The 17,850-nt window shown below is 41.7% G+C and overlaps 1 protein-coding gene across 2 annotated transcripts in view; it reads left to right on the plus strand.

The window, feature by feature from the left end:
* KCNJ5 (potassium inwardly rectifying channel subfamily J member 5) overlaps nt 1–6,519 on the plus strand; it is a 33,897-nt gene extending 27,378 nt beyond the window's left edge. For both annotated transcript variants that reach the window (XM_072027708.1, XM_013099629.5), the window contains exon 4: nt 5,708–6,519. In XM_072027708.1, the coding sequence (XP_071883809.1) occupies nt 5,708–6,054 (347 nt within the window). In that variant the 3' untranslated portion in view covers nt 6,055–6,519. The remainder of the gene's footprint in view (nt 1–5,707) is intronic.
* Nucleotides 6,520–17,850: the final 11,331 nt, after the last annotated feature.

The following is a 17,850-nucleotide window of genomic DNA, read 5'->3' on the forward strand; positions in this document are numbered from 1 at the left end:
TTAAAGGGAAGAGCTAGACACCTCCAGTCATTCTTTTCACTAACTGAGTTGTCTTCCAGAGGTGGATAGTAGCAGGCTAGTCATCTTAGGTGCCTCTGCAGTCCCTATAAATACCTTTGTGAGGGGCCTAAACTTATACAGTGTGGGCCTCAGGTTCTGCCTGGTAGAGACAGGGGAATTGAACCCAAGATTTTTAAATCTTAAGGTCCTTACTTTTTTTTTTTTTTTTCAGTGACTGGAAGCTTTTACATTCCTGGAGAGCATTTAGAAAAGTTAAAATCCTATTACTCTCCTCTGGCATAAAAATAAAAGTGAATCAAGGGCAGACGCTTCTTGTAAAAGAGACAAGCATAAATAATTGGAGGACCATGCTCCTACCTTCTAAAATTCCTTTTGAAGTTGGAGGAATTTTGACTTTTTGGAGGTTACAGTGTTCTTTTGTCTGATTAATGCAAAGGGACTAATAAATTTTATGACTATCCAAACGCTGGTGCTAATCTAAAGGCATGTATTGCTTAATTAGAGTGATAGAATTAAATTTTTTATAACTACTGCTTGCCATCAGTCTGTTACTATACCTCTGAGTCCATCAGCTCTTCCTCTGTACTTTTGCAGTGTAGGTGGAGCTCAGCTCAAGAAGCAGAGTATATTTTATGCAGCTTTAGTGTACCTGGTACAGAGGAAAACGTCACCCTGCATACAAGAGCGTATAAAAACAAGGACACAGAAGTGAAATCACTTCCAGCAATATCTATGTCTAAACTGCAGGGAGAGCCCAGCAAATATGGCAAACATACAGTCAGCATCCACATGACGTGCTGCCAGCAGATAATCACTGAGCTCTGTGGCATTTAAATGAGGAGAGTTAATTTTAGGCTGATGAAAAATGTTGTCTTGACAGCCCCAGGGGTTGGGATATCTCTACCCACTGAGAAAGTCCAGGCTGTAACAGTACTGAAAGATTCAGCTATGCTGCTGATGTGATCAGATTGAAGCCTGTGGCAATTTCTTGAGTCTTGGTCATGCTTTGTGGCCCTCTTGCCCTTGCCCCCTCCTGTAAAACTGCCAAGAAGGGTACTGGCTGTGCTGGTACATTAAAAAAATGTGCATCCTCCAACAGTCAGAGGGAGACTGCTGGCTCCTCTACAGATAACCAAGCAGCTGCAAGATGCAGTTAGATCTGGCCTACGATGATGAAGTTTGATTTAACGGGTAACCTAAGGGTACACAAGGCCTGGAAATCGGGAGCAATCTCCTGCAGAATTTCCCCTTTTCTTAGCAGCGTGGCAGGGCCAGAAGCGTCTGCTCCAGTTGCATAATCAGTGGCACTGCAAGCAGCGAAACGTTCTGAAATCTGCAACTCCCATTGAGTACATTGCAGAAAAAAATAGGCTCCTTACTGAGTGAGCCATCAAATAACTGCTTTTTATCAGCATGTATTAACATTCTTTTGTCTTTGATAAAATGTAAGCTGCTTGATCCCAACTGATTTTGATGACAGAAAAGTGCCTTTTGGTAGAGTTCCCTGACACCTATTTTACCCACTAATCTTTCCTCACTGACTCTCTCTGTTCTTGAATGTAATGAAACACCTGATTTAATACACATAGCAATATATTTTGCATCTTTTCATCTTCTGGAAACCCGAAACAAGCAGTTTAAGAAGGCATCTACAGCTGCCTTAAACAGGAACATGCACAAGCTCTGTTATTGAGTCTGTGATGTAGTGACTCCAGCCAACAGACCAAAAATCCGCTTCTTAGGGTTCTGCTATAATGAAATTATCATTAAAACTCTATGAATTGTTTATTGCAGAACCTGAAACCAGGGGACAGTCTCCAGCTTTCTAAAAAGCTTGGAACTGGTTCTAGCTTTATTGAAAACTTGGTGCATCTGCTTATAACTTTTTTTTTTTTCTGGTTTCAATTAAAATTGATTTTTTTTTTCAACTGAAAGCAAAGCTATGAATTTATGAGATGAAAAAGCTGTAGCTAAAACTTGAAAGTTGATGATTTTACATATATTACATGTTATACAATTGACAATTTGTACAAATTTATATTAAGAATACTTTTTCATTTTTAAACCAGATCGTTAAGGAGAAAATTAAACTTTTAATGGTCCCACTGTCTGGAAAAATCAATATGCTCGACAAATAAAAATCTTGGTGACTTTTATTTGGAAATAAGGTTTGAAACACATCTGCTTGTACTGACAAAGGGGAAATAAGGATATTCTTTTGGTGTGAAGCATATTTAAATGAAAAGCCCAAGTCACCAAATGCCACTTACTTCCTTTTCTGTAACTATACCAAATAACCACACTGCTTAAACCCCAAATATGTAGTTATATCTATTTTAAGAAAGGATTTGCAATATTTGTCAAGAGCAAAAAAGTTACTATTATTTTTGCAAGAAATCTGAGGAGCTTGAAATCTCCCCCAGCTTCTTGCACATGCACTCTGAGATGTCAGTGCTTGGGGCAGGGCTGGGCAGGACAGTGCTCCTGCGCTGCAGAACAGCAGTGGCAAGGTTGGTGTGGTTCTTGATGGATGTCAGCATACGACATGACAATTCACTACAACTAAGATGTCCCCTGGACTTGGATAGGCAAGGCTTGTGAAATGAAACCACTTATTTGTGCGGAGACCCCAGAGCAATGTCTGAAAGATGAGAGTTTGGTGAATTACTCAGCCTCAGTGCAAGCCGAAACTTTGATGTTCAGCGCACGTTGTATGCAAATTGAAAGTGGCTGCATCCATGTGCTGTTAATAAAAGTAAGGTTTATTGTTTCCACACCTCCTCTGTCATCTTTTTGCAGTTATAGAGGCAATAATTAGCCAGGGACATTACAGATGCATTAATTAACCAGGCTGGAGAGCACAGGGCAGCCTGCAAAGCAGGCACTTAATGGAATTTGAAGCAGAGACAATGCTGTTGTTTACTGGGTAATGTAGGAGTTGCCAAGCAGTATGTCCCCACGCAATTAAAATACCACTGCACATGTGCTAAAAAGGAATATTTGAATGGGATTATGAAGCAATTACAAGTTGTCTTATTGTGCTGGCTCTGTGTACCCCTGGGGTTACAGAAAGCAGCTCCTGCAGGAAGCTGGCAGTGTGCAGTATTTGGTTGATGAAAGCTTTCTATTGTTCCTTCCTTAATTGAATACTTACAGCAGGAGATAACTGCGATTGTGTCTCTGGAGTTCAGGTTCACTGTCAGGTACTGCCCCCAGCGAAGGAGCTATTTCAGGCCCTCATAACAAGGCAGGAGTTCCCCTTGAGTGCCTCAGGCCCCTACATTTAGCAGGGACACCCCATCTCAGCCCTGGGGTCCACAGCACAACACCTTCAGGCAGCACCTGGAAAGCCACGGTACGAATCAACCTGTTTGTTTACAGGACCTAATGCCATGAGTATGAGCAGCCTCCTCTCCTACTCTCATCTCTGGGCTTTGAAATTGCTCAGAGCATGGAGGAAACACCTGAAGGCCTTTGTGAATTTTGGTACAAAACCAGCTGTTCTAAAGGAAAAAAGGGGTAGTTTATTTTAACTGTCTCCCTCACATACGTGCACATGTTACTGGTTATCCAGCATGAGATTAGCCCTGCAACCCTGCATTATTGACCCTTTAAACAGTCTGTGACAAAAGCTTTTGCACTTGGGGATGAATGGTATGATAAACATCAGTGACACGGGTCGGAGAAAAAACATAAAGTTGACAGGACTCCACAAGCTGCCTGCATGTTGAGCTGCTCTTTACAAGCTGATAGAAAGGAGTGAAGATTAAAATGTCTTCACCTCAAGGACTGAGGAACCCAGGGCAGGCGATGCTGCATGTAGTAGCATGACCTGAAGCATATAGTCAGGAGTGATCGCCACACAGATTTTTACTAATAAAGCAAAGTCTGAGTTTTCTGAAAAGATTCTGAAAAGTTGAGTTTCTGCTTAAGGTAAAAACACTTTGGGTAATTTTCCTCTTCCATTATTGTATTTTTCATGCAGCCTCTGCATTTCCTGGTTCCTGCTGGTCCAGGAAGCAGACACGCTACAACACTATGACTAACTCTGTACTTGTTGTTCCTGCCCAGAAGCAAGTACTCCTGCAGCTCTCTTTGGGGAAAAAAATTGGCTTTTCTGTCTGAGAAATTTCCAGTTCTGTTTTGCTAAGTGTCAGGTGTGGTCAGAGGTTGGACTCCATGATCTTGAGGTCTCTTCCAACCTAGAAATTCTGTGATTCTGTGATTCTGTGATTCTGTGTGTCATTGTCCCTCTTTTCCCCTTTCAAGAACCAAAAGGAGCTATATGTTCCCATCCTGGTAGTTTTAAGCTAAGGAAAGCAATAAAAGACAGGTAAAATCATCAGGGTAACTTGCTTGTGTGGGTGTCTTTTAATGAACTATAGCAATTATGACAGGGAAAAAAAAAAAAAAAAAAAAAAAAACTTTTCAAGGGTGCCCTTTTTCGAAGGAAAAGTTTTCCGATTATTCTGAGTTTTCAGACACTTAGTTAAGCTCACATGGTGACAATACATATGATCTTTCCTGAAGCACCTGATGCTGATATTTTTCCCCTGTGCATTGTTTTAGATTTTTATTTGTGTACTTCGGGCTATGGGAGGTGGATTTGGAAGTGTTGATTGGGAACTGGATTAAGTGCATATTTTGAATGTATTCCAAGCAGGCCTATCTATCACCCTCCAAAAGAGAGCAGTGGGATAATTTTGTGAAGTCAGGTTTTCTACATTTCACCAAAATTAAGTCCATAAATCTAACATATTTAGGACAAGCAGAAGACAAATATTTGGAAGAGAAGTCAACCTTGACTTGTCAATCAGCAGGTGACTCCAAAGGAAGTTGTTATTTGCAATTTTGCCAAAGCCAAATGCTTACACCTGCTCTGCAAAGCTTCTCTTCAAAATTTATCAAAGTACATAAAAAAACCTGATCCTTGTGAGAAGAAGCTGGACAAAATTGGTTTCATATTGCCCACGGTTCATTCAGTATCAAATCCATGAATATTTTGATTTCAATATGCTCATGAGCTTGACTGTGTAATGTGGGTTTTGGGTCAGCAAAACTGTTGGATACAGTTGGATGGAATCCTCCAAAGGTATTTATAAGCCAGCGTGCCATATAAATCACTAGGAGCTGGGGCCTTCTCCACCTTTCAGGCTATATCACTTGCCTTAACCTGAGTGCAGAAGGGAATAGGGGAATAGTTGGTAGGGCTGTAGCTCAAGTGGGACAGCGTCAGACCCAGCAGGAGTGCAGGCAGCTAGGTGTTTTGGCAGGGCAGTGCTTCACTCTACTGTGTGAGTTAGGATTTGAGGTGCATTGGCAGGGTCGAATGTCATTTTAGCACATGGTTCACCAGAAGTGCTGCTAGTAGCAGCCGCACAAGCAAGCAGCATCTCAGCAGAGCAATGTGAGGACAGAGAGAAGCTGCTTAGAGATACCAGACTTCAAACCCTTCAGTGCAGGGTTTAGGATACAATCTGAAGATGTGGTGACAAATCCACCCCTTTTTCCTCTGAGGGCTCTTTTTCATGATAGAGCCTTCTGTGAGACTTAATAAGCAAAGGTTTTTTCTACGTCCCAGATCAATCCGGTATGGAGATAACATGAAAGTGCTTTTAAATGAACGAAGTGGTTGGGTGAGCATGTAAGGAAGCTTTGCATTTAACATCCCTCTCTTTCCATCCAGGGATGACTTGCCAGGCTCGCAGCTCCTACATGGACACTGAGGTGCTGTGGGGACATCGCTTCACTCCTGTCCTCACCCTGGAGAAGGATTTTTATGAAGTTGACTACAACAGCTTCCATAGCACTTACGAGACCAACACTCCTGTGTGCTGTGCCAAAGAGCTGGCTGAGTCTCGCCGGGAAGGCCAGCTCCTCAGCCACCTCTCCAGTGCCACCCTCCTGAGCGGGGGCAGAGAAGCAGAGACAGCAAGAGGGGAAGAAGAGGAAGAGGAAGAAGACAGGGAGCCTGCAGGAATGAATGGAGCCAATGGGACAGCAGGAGAGGTGAAAGAAAATCTGCCTGTATAACACAAGAACTGCTGGACAGTAGATAACCACGTACACTTACTGGGAGACTGTGGCCCAGCAAGTCAGGAACCGGCTGAGAGTCAGGGACCTGAGATTTGTGTCCAGATCTCTACTGCCTGCCTGTTCCTGGCGAGTCACTGCACAGCACTGTGCCTCAGTTTCACTTCTCTTTTACCTGTACAGTGAGGTTCTGGGCTTTGCACTCTTTCGCAAAGTATTTTGATCTCTATGGACAAGGCTCACTAAATACAATCATGATTAAAATTGAAATTCCCACCACTGACTGTTACAAAAGACATTCATTGGACATTCAAAACTTATTCTCCCTCACAAGGATATTTAAAAAGTAAAACTCTAGAATCTCCCATCTCAGTATGAAGAATGTGATTTCATACCTTCACTTAACTTGTGAGTCAATGTGTTGTAGACATTGTTACTGCTTAATTAAAAGAAGATGAAAAAAACTCTCTGGTATGTAGTGGAGTGTTTTGTTTTCAGCATTTTTGCAAACAGAGTTTAGTTTAGTTAGTTTAGTGTTTAGTTTAGTTTGTTTAGTGTTTTCTTCCAAAATCACAGTCATTGTCATTTATTTCCTACAAAAATGTGTGACATTAACAGGATAGCTTTCACTGTAAACCTATAACATGTTTATCCAATGTTTTTGACTATCCTCTCAAACTGAAATACCATCTTTGTGCACTCTTTTCATGGAATCTCTGATATGTTTCATAGGCTGCCCATGATCAGAGAAAGGTTAGATCTTCCTCCAGTAAAGATTTTGTTTCATTTCATTTTGTTTTGTTTTTCCCCTGTCTTGGGTGTCCCATTTCCAATTGATTTAGAACATAACATGTAGCCATCTGGGAGCTTGAAATGATCTGGAATTTCACGGAGAGTCCCTGGAGTAGGTAGACTGGGTAAGTGACAGTTTGCAAAATTGTCTGCTCTTCCATAAAATACATACTTAAAATAAGGGTTTAGATGACGATGTTCTTATAGCTAATGGGAACATGCACTGACATAACTGGAGCCATCTGGCCACACTAGTGCAAGCATGCTGGTTGGCATTTGGCCCTGCAACATTCACTTTTTTGAGCTGGGAGACACAGTAGTGCAGGACAGGATTAACATGATTGAAGTTTTGTTCTGTAAGTTGTACTAAATGAGCTGATGCAGTGTATCTGCTTTGGGTGGCTTTTCTAATGCAGCTGCATCAGATTATTTGCACAAGTTTCCTTCCTATAAATAAGTCCGAAACAGGATCAGCTCCCCATGTCCTGTCAATGGCAAGCAATAACATCTCAGTGGGTCTAATGCTAACCTGCCAGTAACTTCTGCAAGCGTTTCAGACACGTTTTGTCCTGCAGGTCAATTAAGATTGCTATTCCTGTGAAGAACCAAATTAAGTTAGCAATTTTGGTCTTTACAAGATATAGGAATAAAACCATAGCTCCACAAAGAAGAATTTACATACAGAAAAGGGATTTTGCCTGTAAAGTGGGAAAAATTGCTGGAAATGTGAACAGCATGGGAAAAAAATAGACTTATTAGAGAAAATCTTTTGTTACCCCCCCCCCCCCCCAAAAATCTATTGGAAAACTAAGATTCCTGCAAGATTACTTCTTTATCAAAATGGAGTTTTATTTCTTGAAGAAAATATACTATGCAAGCATTACATTGCATATAAGTAGTGTATGTATATTCATGAAATAAATATAAATCTTAGTAGGGATGGACTGAACAGCATGCTAGGATTTTTTTCTCTTGATATTTGAAGATGATAAAAAAAAGGCAATAGAAAGCTATTCAGGATTAATAGAATGGTGCTACTGACATGTAAACAAAGAGGAAAATAATATATATAGGGGTCAGTGGTAGTATTTTTAAGAGACCTAGTGTTATAATGCAAATAAAAGGGAAATGTGTATTTCTTTCTAAGGGGGTTGGAAAAATGAGCATGACATGGCTCTGTTATACTTAAAACTGTGTTGAGTCAACATTCAGCTTGGCCTCCAGGATATAGGAATTACCATTATCTTATGCAGTAAGTTTGGAAATGCATTTGAAGTGCTCATCAGTTCTAGAAAGCATCCTGTAGACATGAAGAGTGTAGTATTTTTCAAATAAATTCATTTTATTTTTTCTGCTTAGCTTCCTTGTTTTCCATACTAAGCCTCAGAAGAATAGAAGGGAAAGAAAGATGAAAAGAGGGAGAAAAATGGGAGAGGTATCCTAGAAAAGTATTCTTTTTCTCAGCCTCTCATTCCTCACCCTGACTCTACAAAATAATTATGTGTCAGAGCTTTGCTTTTTTTTTTTTTTTTTTTTTTTTTTTTTCCAGAATGTTTCATTCTGTAGCTGAAGTGAAAAGTAAAACTGTAACTGATCCAGGCACCACAGAGGCAGTTCCAGCCCCTCTGAGAGAGGCTTTGTACGCTGTACCCAACAAGCCAACTTGCCCAGTTCAATTGAACAGAAGAGGGCCTGCTGGGCCCCTTGTGTCACTGCAGACAGAGAGAGCTTGCAAAATGCCACTAGACTGCAGTCGTATCTTTCTTCTCCTACCTGATTTTTACCCTTCAGAGAGAAACTAGACTTCTTCAAATAGCCAAAAAGTTATTTTGCCTGCTTATTGCCCTTGAAATTTCATCACATAAAATTGCTCTTTCCTAATACTGTCAAGTCTGTGTCATCATATAGCCTACATGTTAGGAACGCTTGTTGTTGCATGTCGAGTATTAGGAGCGGAATAATTGTTGAATAGTGTGGAGTTGGGGAGGAGGTGTGCACATCTATTACAATGCATGGGATTAAGGCAAGAAGTGTACTGCTCTCCTTTTGAGCAAAGCACTTATGCAGCTGTGTACTCTGTCGGCTTCCATGGACTACTTACGTGTTCAAAATTTGCACATATTCCTAAGCGCCTTGCTGAATACATGCTTCAAACGGTGTCAGTGTGAGCAATAGCAAATAACTTCCCTGAGTGCTGGAGAACAGGCGAAACATCCTCCTGTGGTTTTTTAATAAGCTGAGCAGATCTGGAGGAGGATCACCTCCGGAGCTGAATGAACCTTGTATTTGATACATGAAAGGTGGGGAACTGTACTTTCAGGTTGCATGGCAGTCAGTTACATGGGTTTTGGTGATACAGTCAAGTTGTACCCTTCACAAAGCATTTCAGGCAGGCCTCAGGATTGTCCTATCTTCCCCTTCTCCTGAAATGCATCCCAATGAGAGATTTACTTCATTCAGCATGTAGAACCATTCTGAAGGTAAAAGAGCGCCCCTTTTCCTCTTCCAGGAATGTCATCTCTGAAATGTGTATCAGTTTCCCTGCTGTTCCCTGAGCATGTGTAGGACAATAAACCATGGGAATAAAGGAATGCAAACCTACTCGTTGGTGTGAAGGTTTCAGTACAGGTCTGTATCTCTTATGTGAGTCGAAATAGCTCACATGGATGTATCCACCCACATAAATAACCAATATATACTGTACACTCATCAGCCTCTGTACTTTCAGAAATATTAATAACTAATACTCCACAAGAAATATTTATAGCCTGTACGCACACTATTCATCCACAAATAACCATTCACATTTATATAATGCACCCAGTAAACAAGCTAAAAATACATATCCAAAACGTTGAATAATTATATCTGTGATAAGCAGAATTTACAACAGTAGCCATCCACAATAGCATACACTTACAGAAATCTGTGTACATAACACAGCCAGTGCTCCTGCCACACACACGACAGGAGCTATCCCTATTGTGTGTGTACACAAAGCGTACACAGTTATTCACAAACACCCACCCACACACAAATGTGCATACCTGAATCCTGCATATTAGACCACCTGAGGACTCTATTATTCATCCTGAGTACAGGTGCCTTCATACAGACGGAACCGTACACGCCGTCTCTCCAGCAGGCAAACCTACATGTTCAAACCCTTTTCCATCGTACAGCTAAATACTGCACTGCACAGCACAAACACACCACGCAGCCCTCAGCAGCATGAAAGTAATTTGATTTCAGGTATACATTTCTGTCCTGCGATCATTAATGAGAGTTTTTGAGCACACAAAAGCTGTATTTCTTGTTCTTTATTTTTCTTCTGGTGGCAGAATAGTTGGGGAACACCTTTCTAATGCAGGAGAGTTAATGAGCTGTGAATGGAGGCAGGAAAGCAGAATTGCCTGCAGTAAAGGCTTTGTCATTCAGCTTGATTTTGTTTGAGGGTTTGGGGATTGGGGTGGGAGGGAGGCCAGCAATACAAGACATTTTATTTTATCAGCTCCTCTCTCGGGCCCGGTTTTTTAACTGTTCTGTTCTTGTGCGTTGTTAGCAGTGCTTATATACAGCCCGGCTGACCTGTATTGCTCATACACTTTTTTCCCCTGTATGATTTTCCATATTTATGTTCATTATGACTATTAGTTTTGACTAAACTACATTTCTTAGATTGATCTGAAGGTATCTAGAGACCAAAAATACAGCTCTTTCCTTGGTATGTGATTCCAGGGGATAATCAACGCAACTGTTAGAAATGTACCTTTATTTTTCATTAGAGCTTGCCTGGTTTTAATTTTCAGTCATTGCAAGAACTGTCACTCATTTTTAGGCTTCGATTTACCCCTTTCATTGTTTTCTCTAATTTGTAGTTATGGATATATTACCATTAGAAGTAGCGGATCTTGAAGTGGAGATAAGAGGGAATGTTATTTATGCTCAAGTAATTAATGCCCCGTCATAAGCTCCACACATTGCCAGCCATATCCGCTGCGATACAGGAGGGCGTGTTGCCAGAACGTGTTAAGCAGCAGTTAGGGGGATGATGGAGAGGAAACTTAATGAAGTTGCAGGGAAACTAGACAAGCTTTAAGTCCATGCATTAAAGTGCCAGTATTTCAGGGCCAGGGAAACAGCAATAACTACTGAAAGTCTGATTCTGATATTTTTGCTGACACTGGGCAGGACTTCATTTCCAGGGATGCCCGGTCACTTAGATAGGTGTTAGAAACAGGAGAATCGAGCTCTTGGCATTTTGTTACATGAAGAAGTCAAGGCCAAATTCTGATCTAATTTATGCTAGGGAAATGGGAAGACGCTGCAGTGGAGCCCAGTGGGTCCCTCTGCTTTGCCAACATCTAGCAGACCAGAACCCAGCCTTTGAGTACTACTGATTGTGCTTTCAGGGAACGGAGGGGAGGGTTGCATTTTCAGACTTTATTGTGCATAAGAAAATGCATATGGAAGTGGTTTGTGTTGAACAGCTGGTGCTGGTGGAATCGCTTTTGCTGAAAAGCAAAGCCTAATTCTGCAGTTTTGCTGGAAGAGGTTTGTTATCTGCATTACAGGACTGTCAAGGCATCCTGTTTAAGCTAGAATGAGATAGCACAAACATGCAACTACTTTCCCAAGGAACATGAAATCTAACTAAAGTCACAATGAAGTCTGAGTTTCACATGTTGATAGGAATGCAATTCTAGAGCAACTTCAGTGAACCAAAACCAGTTTGCAAGCACTGGAGGTCACTTGTGTGGGCAAATACAGAATTTAGCTCAGTGGGGTGAGATGAATGAGTGAAAAATAACCTGGTTTAATTAATATCAGTAAAATCAGGAATAACTCCTCAGAATTAATGCTAAATTTTGGTTGCTTCGATGAGATCAGAACCAGGACATGAAGTGGTAAAAAAGGCTCTGCTTTTATTTACAAGGTATTTGAATCATAGTCCATTGAAGTCTGTGCAGGGACAGAGAAGAAAATCAATGACCTTTCCTATCCTGGGAGTAGAAATGAGCTGATCGGTGCAGCACAGTATTATTTGCTGCTCTCTAACTCTCTCTTTAGTCCTGCAGAAACAAGACTGGCTTTGTGCATGTCAGATGTAGAGTCGCTGTTATTTCTTCTGTACAGAGAGGGGGCAGGTGTAGCACTGCACAGCACAAAGCTGAGCCTTTAAATTAACATTAAACAAATATTGTAAATATCAGTGGGCAAGGAGGAGGGGAAGGATGTTGGCCGAGCCATCTAAATACATTTCTTCTTGCCAAAGGAGATGGCAAGAGCTCAATGTCTCCTGAATCGAACTGCCCTTGGTCTATTCAAAGCAAGAACAGGAGTGACAGAGAGGTGGTTCTATCTGCAGAGACCCCGTCACCCCCGGTACACATGGCGGGGCTGTGGGATTTAATTCAGCTTCATTTAATACCAAATAGGACAAGTTATGTGAGGAAGGGTGGTTCAAAATTGAAACTGCTCTGTTCTTTCAAGCCTCATCTTGTAATTGAAATATTCATAAAGATCCTCATTCAGCATAAGACTATTGTAGGAATATTTAAAGAATTTAATGATTTTGCTGTTACGGTGTGCAAATTCAGCAACACTAGCCTGCATTTTCTGAGTGCAAATAAATCTTATTTTTGACCCATCGCTCTTTCAATATACCTTTGCTTAAGGGAATTTTTTTCAGATTGAACAAAATGGTGTTTCTGTAGCACACACAAACAGCAGCTGTGGGCTAGGCTGAGGAAGCACCAAACTAATCATTCTGGTTGATGAAGGTTGCTGGGGTTCATGTCACAAAAAACTAATCTTCATATGTGATATTTTTAAATTGAGCTTTGGTTCCCAAATCCTGCACGGATTTACAATTCAGAAAGCCAAATGTGGTTAAAGCCAAAGGTTAATAAAAAATTCTATGAACCTGTGTTTCTATTCCATAGAGGAAGCAAACGCCTTCCCCCTTCCACTCCTGTTACCCAAACTTCCAGTACTGCTCATGGATGCCTGCGTGCAGCTAACTAAGCAGCGAAACTGAACTGTCTATTCCCATTGCTCGAAAGTGAAAGAAATGCACCATAGGAAATAGTAGAAATAGGACAGCCTGTCAGATAAAATACCTGACGAGAATCAGGATGGCAACTCTAGCCCTCCGTGTTTATGCAGATTTATCACTGAACGAGAAGAAAAACTCACAGTAACAGGAAAAGTAATGACGGTAAATGCTGTTCAGTATTCATACCCCCCCCCCCCCACCCCCCATGTTTGTTCCGGGTTGTTCTATCATGTGTCCGTCATTTTCATGCCAAACAAATGAGCAGTACAATCACTACTGAATTCACGCCCCATCTGCCTCCCTCGCATACGGTAGCAGAGCTCAGCTGTTTCTCTTCCTCCCAGAATAGAAAGAGGAGAGACAGATGCCAGGTGCAGGCAGAGAGAGTCATTGCCTGATGGACCCTTGAAGGAAGGCCATGAGGGGCTTGTCCTTCCCCGAGTGAAACTTCTCTTGGCTGCCAAGCTGCATAACGAGACAGACCACATGGCTGAAACAGCAATCAGGAGAGGAGAGGGAGTAGGACCCCAGATCCTGCGGGGCAGTTGGAACAACGCTCCAAGTAGCTTTCAATAGCAGAGGAAAGACATTTTTTTCACATTTAATTTCACAACGTCAGGTTTTATTGAATCATAGTTGTCTCACAGCCTTGTGCTTCCCCTGCCTGTTTTCTCTGCCCATCTGCTTTCAGCCTTCCTGCAACGAGCTTGGAGCTCCTGGGTGCGGGCCTGCCTCTGTTGTGTCTGCAGAGCAGCCAGCGCAGCAGGGCTGAGCCTTGCAGTTATTCCTGCAATACACATGATAGACAGTCATAATAATGAACTGAGTGAATATCTGGTCCTAGCTGTTATAAATGAACAGCTAGCCTAGAACAAAGTGCTGTGCTTCATTACATACAATATTGAAGAACACAGCATAATTGATGGCTGAGGCAATGGGCTGGGACTCAGAACTTGTGCTTTATCCCTGACTTCCACTGACCCCCGGTACAATTCTGAGCGAGTCGGTGCTTACACATGGTGCTTTGTTTGTCATGTCTCTTTAGGCTCCAGTTTAGGAAGACCCACAAGCATGTTCTGAATATTAAGCTGGCTGATTTTCTGAGTTGGGATTGATGACTGCAATTTCACTGAGGCAGGAGTAATTTTTTATTCTGGGTTCGTACAGCAGAGAAGTGGGATACTGTCACAGGGTGTCAGGGAGCCCTTTAGAGAAGGGTAGGTCATCTTGCAGGTGATTTCTTTCTGATCAGCGTGGTCACTGATGTGGGTAGGAACCAGGCTTGTCCGGGAAAACCTTTGGGGGGACCAGATTGGATGGCAGACTTGGACACAGGCAAGTGAAGCAGTGACCAGGTCTGTGTCCCACCAGGCAGCCAGACAATCCTTAGTATGGGGCTGTTTGATGGTTGCACAGACAGGAATGCAGCGCCTTGCTGGGGGCTGCTCACTGAGCCCTCTGGCCCTGCTGGTTCTCACCATCCTGAGCACTGATTTGTGTCTTTGTCAGCCAAAATCAGTTGGTGCTTTTCACTTTTTTTTTATTGCACTGTGCCCACAGCCAGAAAGCCCTAAGGAGAATTCACTCTGGTGTACAACCGTTGAACTAATGTTGTTTTTCCATTGCATTTTGGATAGTAATGCACCACCTTTTCCTTCATGTCTGCCCTGTATGCACCTCCTATTCCACATCTGACCTACAGACCCTGCAGGCTGACATGCTTTTACATGGAGAAGGTGGGGGCTACAAGCCAAATCCCCAAGAAAACCAGGACTTCCCTTGGGTTACCCTGACAGAATGAGAATTGCTCTTCTTCACCATTTCTGAGCTATGTCCTTGCACTGTGCAGCCCCTCCAAGGCATGTGATCAGTTTGTGCCTTGTTTTGATTATTAACAGGTGGTTATGTACTGTTCAGAGTAAAGACAGTTTCTGTACCTGGAATGGTAGTTGTTCCATTTACATAAAACATATTCATTAAATTGCCTGAGCTGTTATACTCTTCAGATGAGCTTTCTCCCTCCCTAGATCTTAGCTGTTTCAGGCTTTATTTATGGCTCTCCTGACCTTTTCATTACTCAGTCTCTCATGGATCCTGTCCTCTGTATGTTACCACATCAGTTTTTCTTGTCCTGCTTGACATTTAATTTTTATTAACTGTAGATAAAGCTGTTTTTCTTTGTTTTCCACACACTCTTCTTTCTCTGCTGTTTAGGTGGTAGAAGCTGTCATTCCACAAACACATGGGAGAATTTCCTTTCTTCAAATTCTGAGATTTCCCAGCAGGAAACAGAAAATTAAAGCTGGGTATAAGGTTAATAATGTTATTCCCTGATGGGAATTACAGAGTGGGTACACGAAAATGAGCCTCACTGGTGACCTGCAGGGTCTAAGTGTGTTCCTCGGTACCTTGTGACACACAGAAACTATCCACTGGTCACTGGAAAACCCTTCTGTGCCTCCTGTAGTGCGGCTGGCACTCCTTCTTATTTGGGCAAAAAGTGGGATCACATGATTATCCTTTGGGTATTCTGAAGAGACACATGTTGAGGTTTCCACGCCTTGGTCAACATATTTGCCATGTCTTTAAACAAGGAATCCCTTATTGTTACTCGTTTAACTGAAAAATCACAGTGAGTCAAAGTATATTAAACAGAAAACAAGTAAATGCACTTACTGATAAAAACATCCCAAACAGGAGTACTCGTGAGAGACCTAGGTGGAGAAACACTTCCACTAGTTCCTCTTTATCTGGGACCTGTATTGACCATTCCTAGTATGTAACAGAAGCCTCCCTTTGCTCTAAGATCGCATGTTGTCTTCTGTACTTCACTGGCTAATTAGCAAATCCTTGCCTCAAAAAGACAAAATTCTCTCAATTTTTTGGTGACTTTTGGATGTTTCACTGTGAAGTGTCCTACATTGAATGTATAATCTATTTTAATCTGCATACAAGCTTATTTATACAAATATGTAATTGAAATAGATGTGTAGCTCATTTCTGACACTAATGGATGGTAGAAAAGCATAAGCTAATGCCAGATCTCACTAAAATTAAATACTTCAGTTCTGCTCAACAGAGCAACTCTAATTTGCAAATGCCACCTCAACTAAAAAAGTTCTTTGTCTGAATATGAATATTATGTTCTATATTCCAAAATAGTTTGAATATTTCACCTTACTGTGAGGTGAAAAGTCAAAAATGGATCTCCAGTTTTCCCACTGGGCATTGATATTGTTTACTGACCAATAGTATTTGCTACGCTGTGTACAAGGGAATATCAGATGTCTGGAAGAATTAATGAATATTCAAGGATCTCCAGCTGATGGCAGCGCTCATTCATACGCATTTAAGTAAAGCTTAGATCTGATCATTTGTCATAGGGCTTCTTTAGCACAGGGAAAAACAATCAGGCTGTACTTTTATAGAGTGAATTTGAAATTAAAATTAGACATTTAGGTGTCATTTCAGTTGTAAGTAGCCCATAGTTCTGATGGGGGGTAGGGCAGGAATTCCAGTTGTGTTTAATTTGCATGCAAAAGGCTTGGTTAGACAAGAGTATGAAGAATTCTTAGATGCACATCATATTTCTGTAGTGTGCAGGGCTTTTCAACACCATCATCAGATTAGTTCTTGGAAGCAGTTGTTCTCTATATTAACATAATATGTTCCACACACAGTAAAACAAACTGTTTGGCCTTTCAAATGAGAGGACCCCCAATCTTCATAAATATTGAAATGTAAAATCCCTGTATTGGGAATACAGCTAATTCTTTTCTTTTTCACCAGCTGTGAACTGCTATGTGTGATGTATGGTACAAACTCGCCAGGAAAGAGGAGCAAATTGAAAACACTACCCCTGTGGGTTCCCTTATTAGACTTGAAGTGACTGTGAAATTCACAGGACACAGCTCATTAAAACAAGGCTGGCAATCTGTGACCTCTTGAGTAGGAAGATAAGATCCATGCTGAAAAACAGTCTGTTGCCTTGATTGTGGGGTAACTAAGCTACAGAGGAGAAAAATGTGAAAAGCTGCTTATTAACCCACTCGTTACCAAAGCACACAGGTGCATCTTCCAGAGGATGGGTAAGCAGAGGCCAGGTCACTCTGTCCCAGCTCCAAATGAAGGGGTGGGACCCCTGGGCACTCGTCATTTCCCAGCACAGCTCCCACTCTCTGGTACACAGTGCATAACACAATGAAAATTTCCGTGCCTGTGTATTTCATCCAATAAAACAGAAATTCAGCACACTGCAGGGCCATGAGGTAGTTGCTTTATTCGTGTTACCAAAACTTTTAAGCTCTATTTGAGAATAGGGCCTAATGCTTGCAGTGGACTCCCTGAGCCAGGGGAAGTGTATCAGCAGGAGGAAAGTTTCGGGGATGCCCAGAGCCCCCCCACAGAACAGCAGTCTCCTTGGGGAGCGTGGAGCTGAACTCCGGCTGTTCAGTAACTCGGATTTAGCAGCACCACGCTTTGGATGTCGAAAATGTAACTTACAGGAAGAAATGTCCTGACTATTGTAAATCAACATAGCTTTATAGAACTGTCTGAAGCCAGACAAGACTGCAGTCTGCTGCAGACAATCTCACTTGCCCTCAGGCATAAGTCCTTTAAATTCCTGTGTGAGTACACACTATCTAGGGTGCTTTCTGTTATGTTAGTACCAAGTCTGGTATAGTACAGTTTGGTACTGAGTATTCAGCTACGGGTTGTTTTCACTGAAGAAGAGAGCAGGATGATTTTTCCATGAACTTACTACAGGTTCTAATAAATCCCATTCTCATACCACTTCTCATTGCCACCAGGTGAAAAAAAAAATGTTAAAAAAAACGTTAACATTTGCTGCTTGAAAAAGCAGATATCCTAGTAGTTAGGTTCAATCTATAAAGTGATCATCCAATTCTAGTCTGACATTTTCTGTAAGTGAATAAACCTGCATC

This window comes from Anas platyrhynchos, chromosome 25, assembly GCF_047663525.1.
Source record: "Anas platyrhynchos isolate ZD024472 breed Pekin duck chromosome 25, IASCAAS_PekinDuck_T2T, whole genome shotgun sequence".
NCBI lineage: Eukaryota > Metazoa > Chordata > Aves > Anseriformes > Anatidae > Anas > Anas platyrhynchos.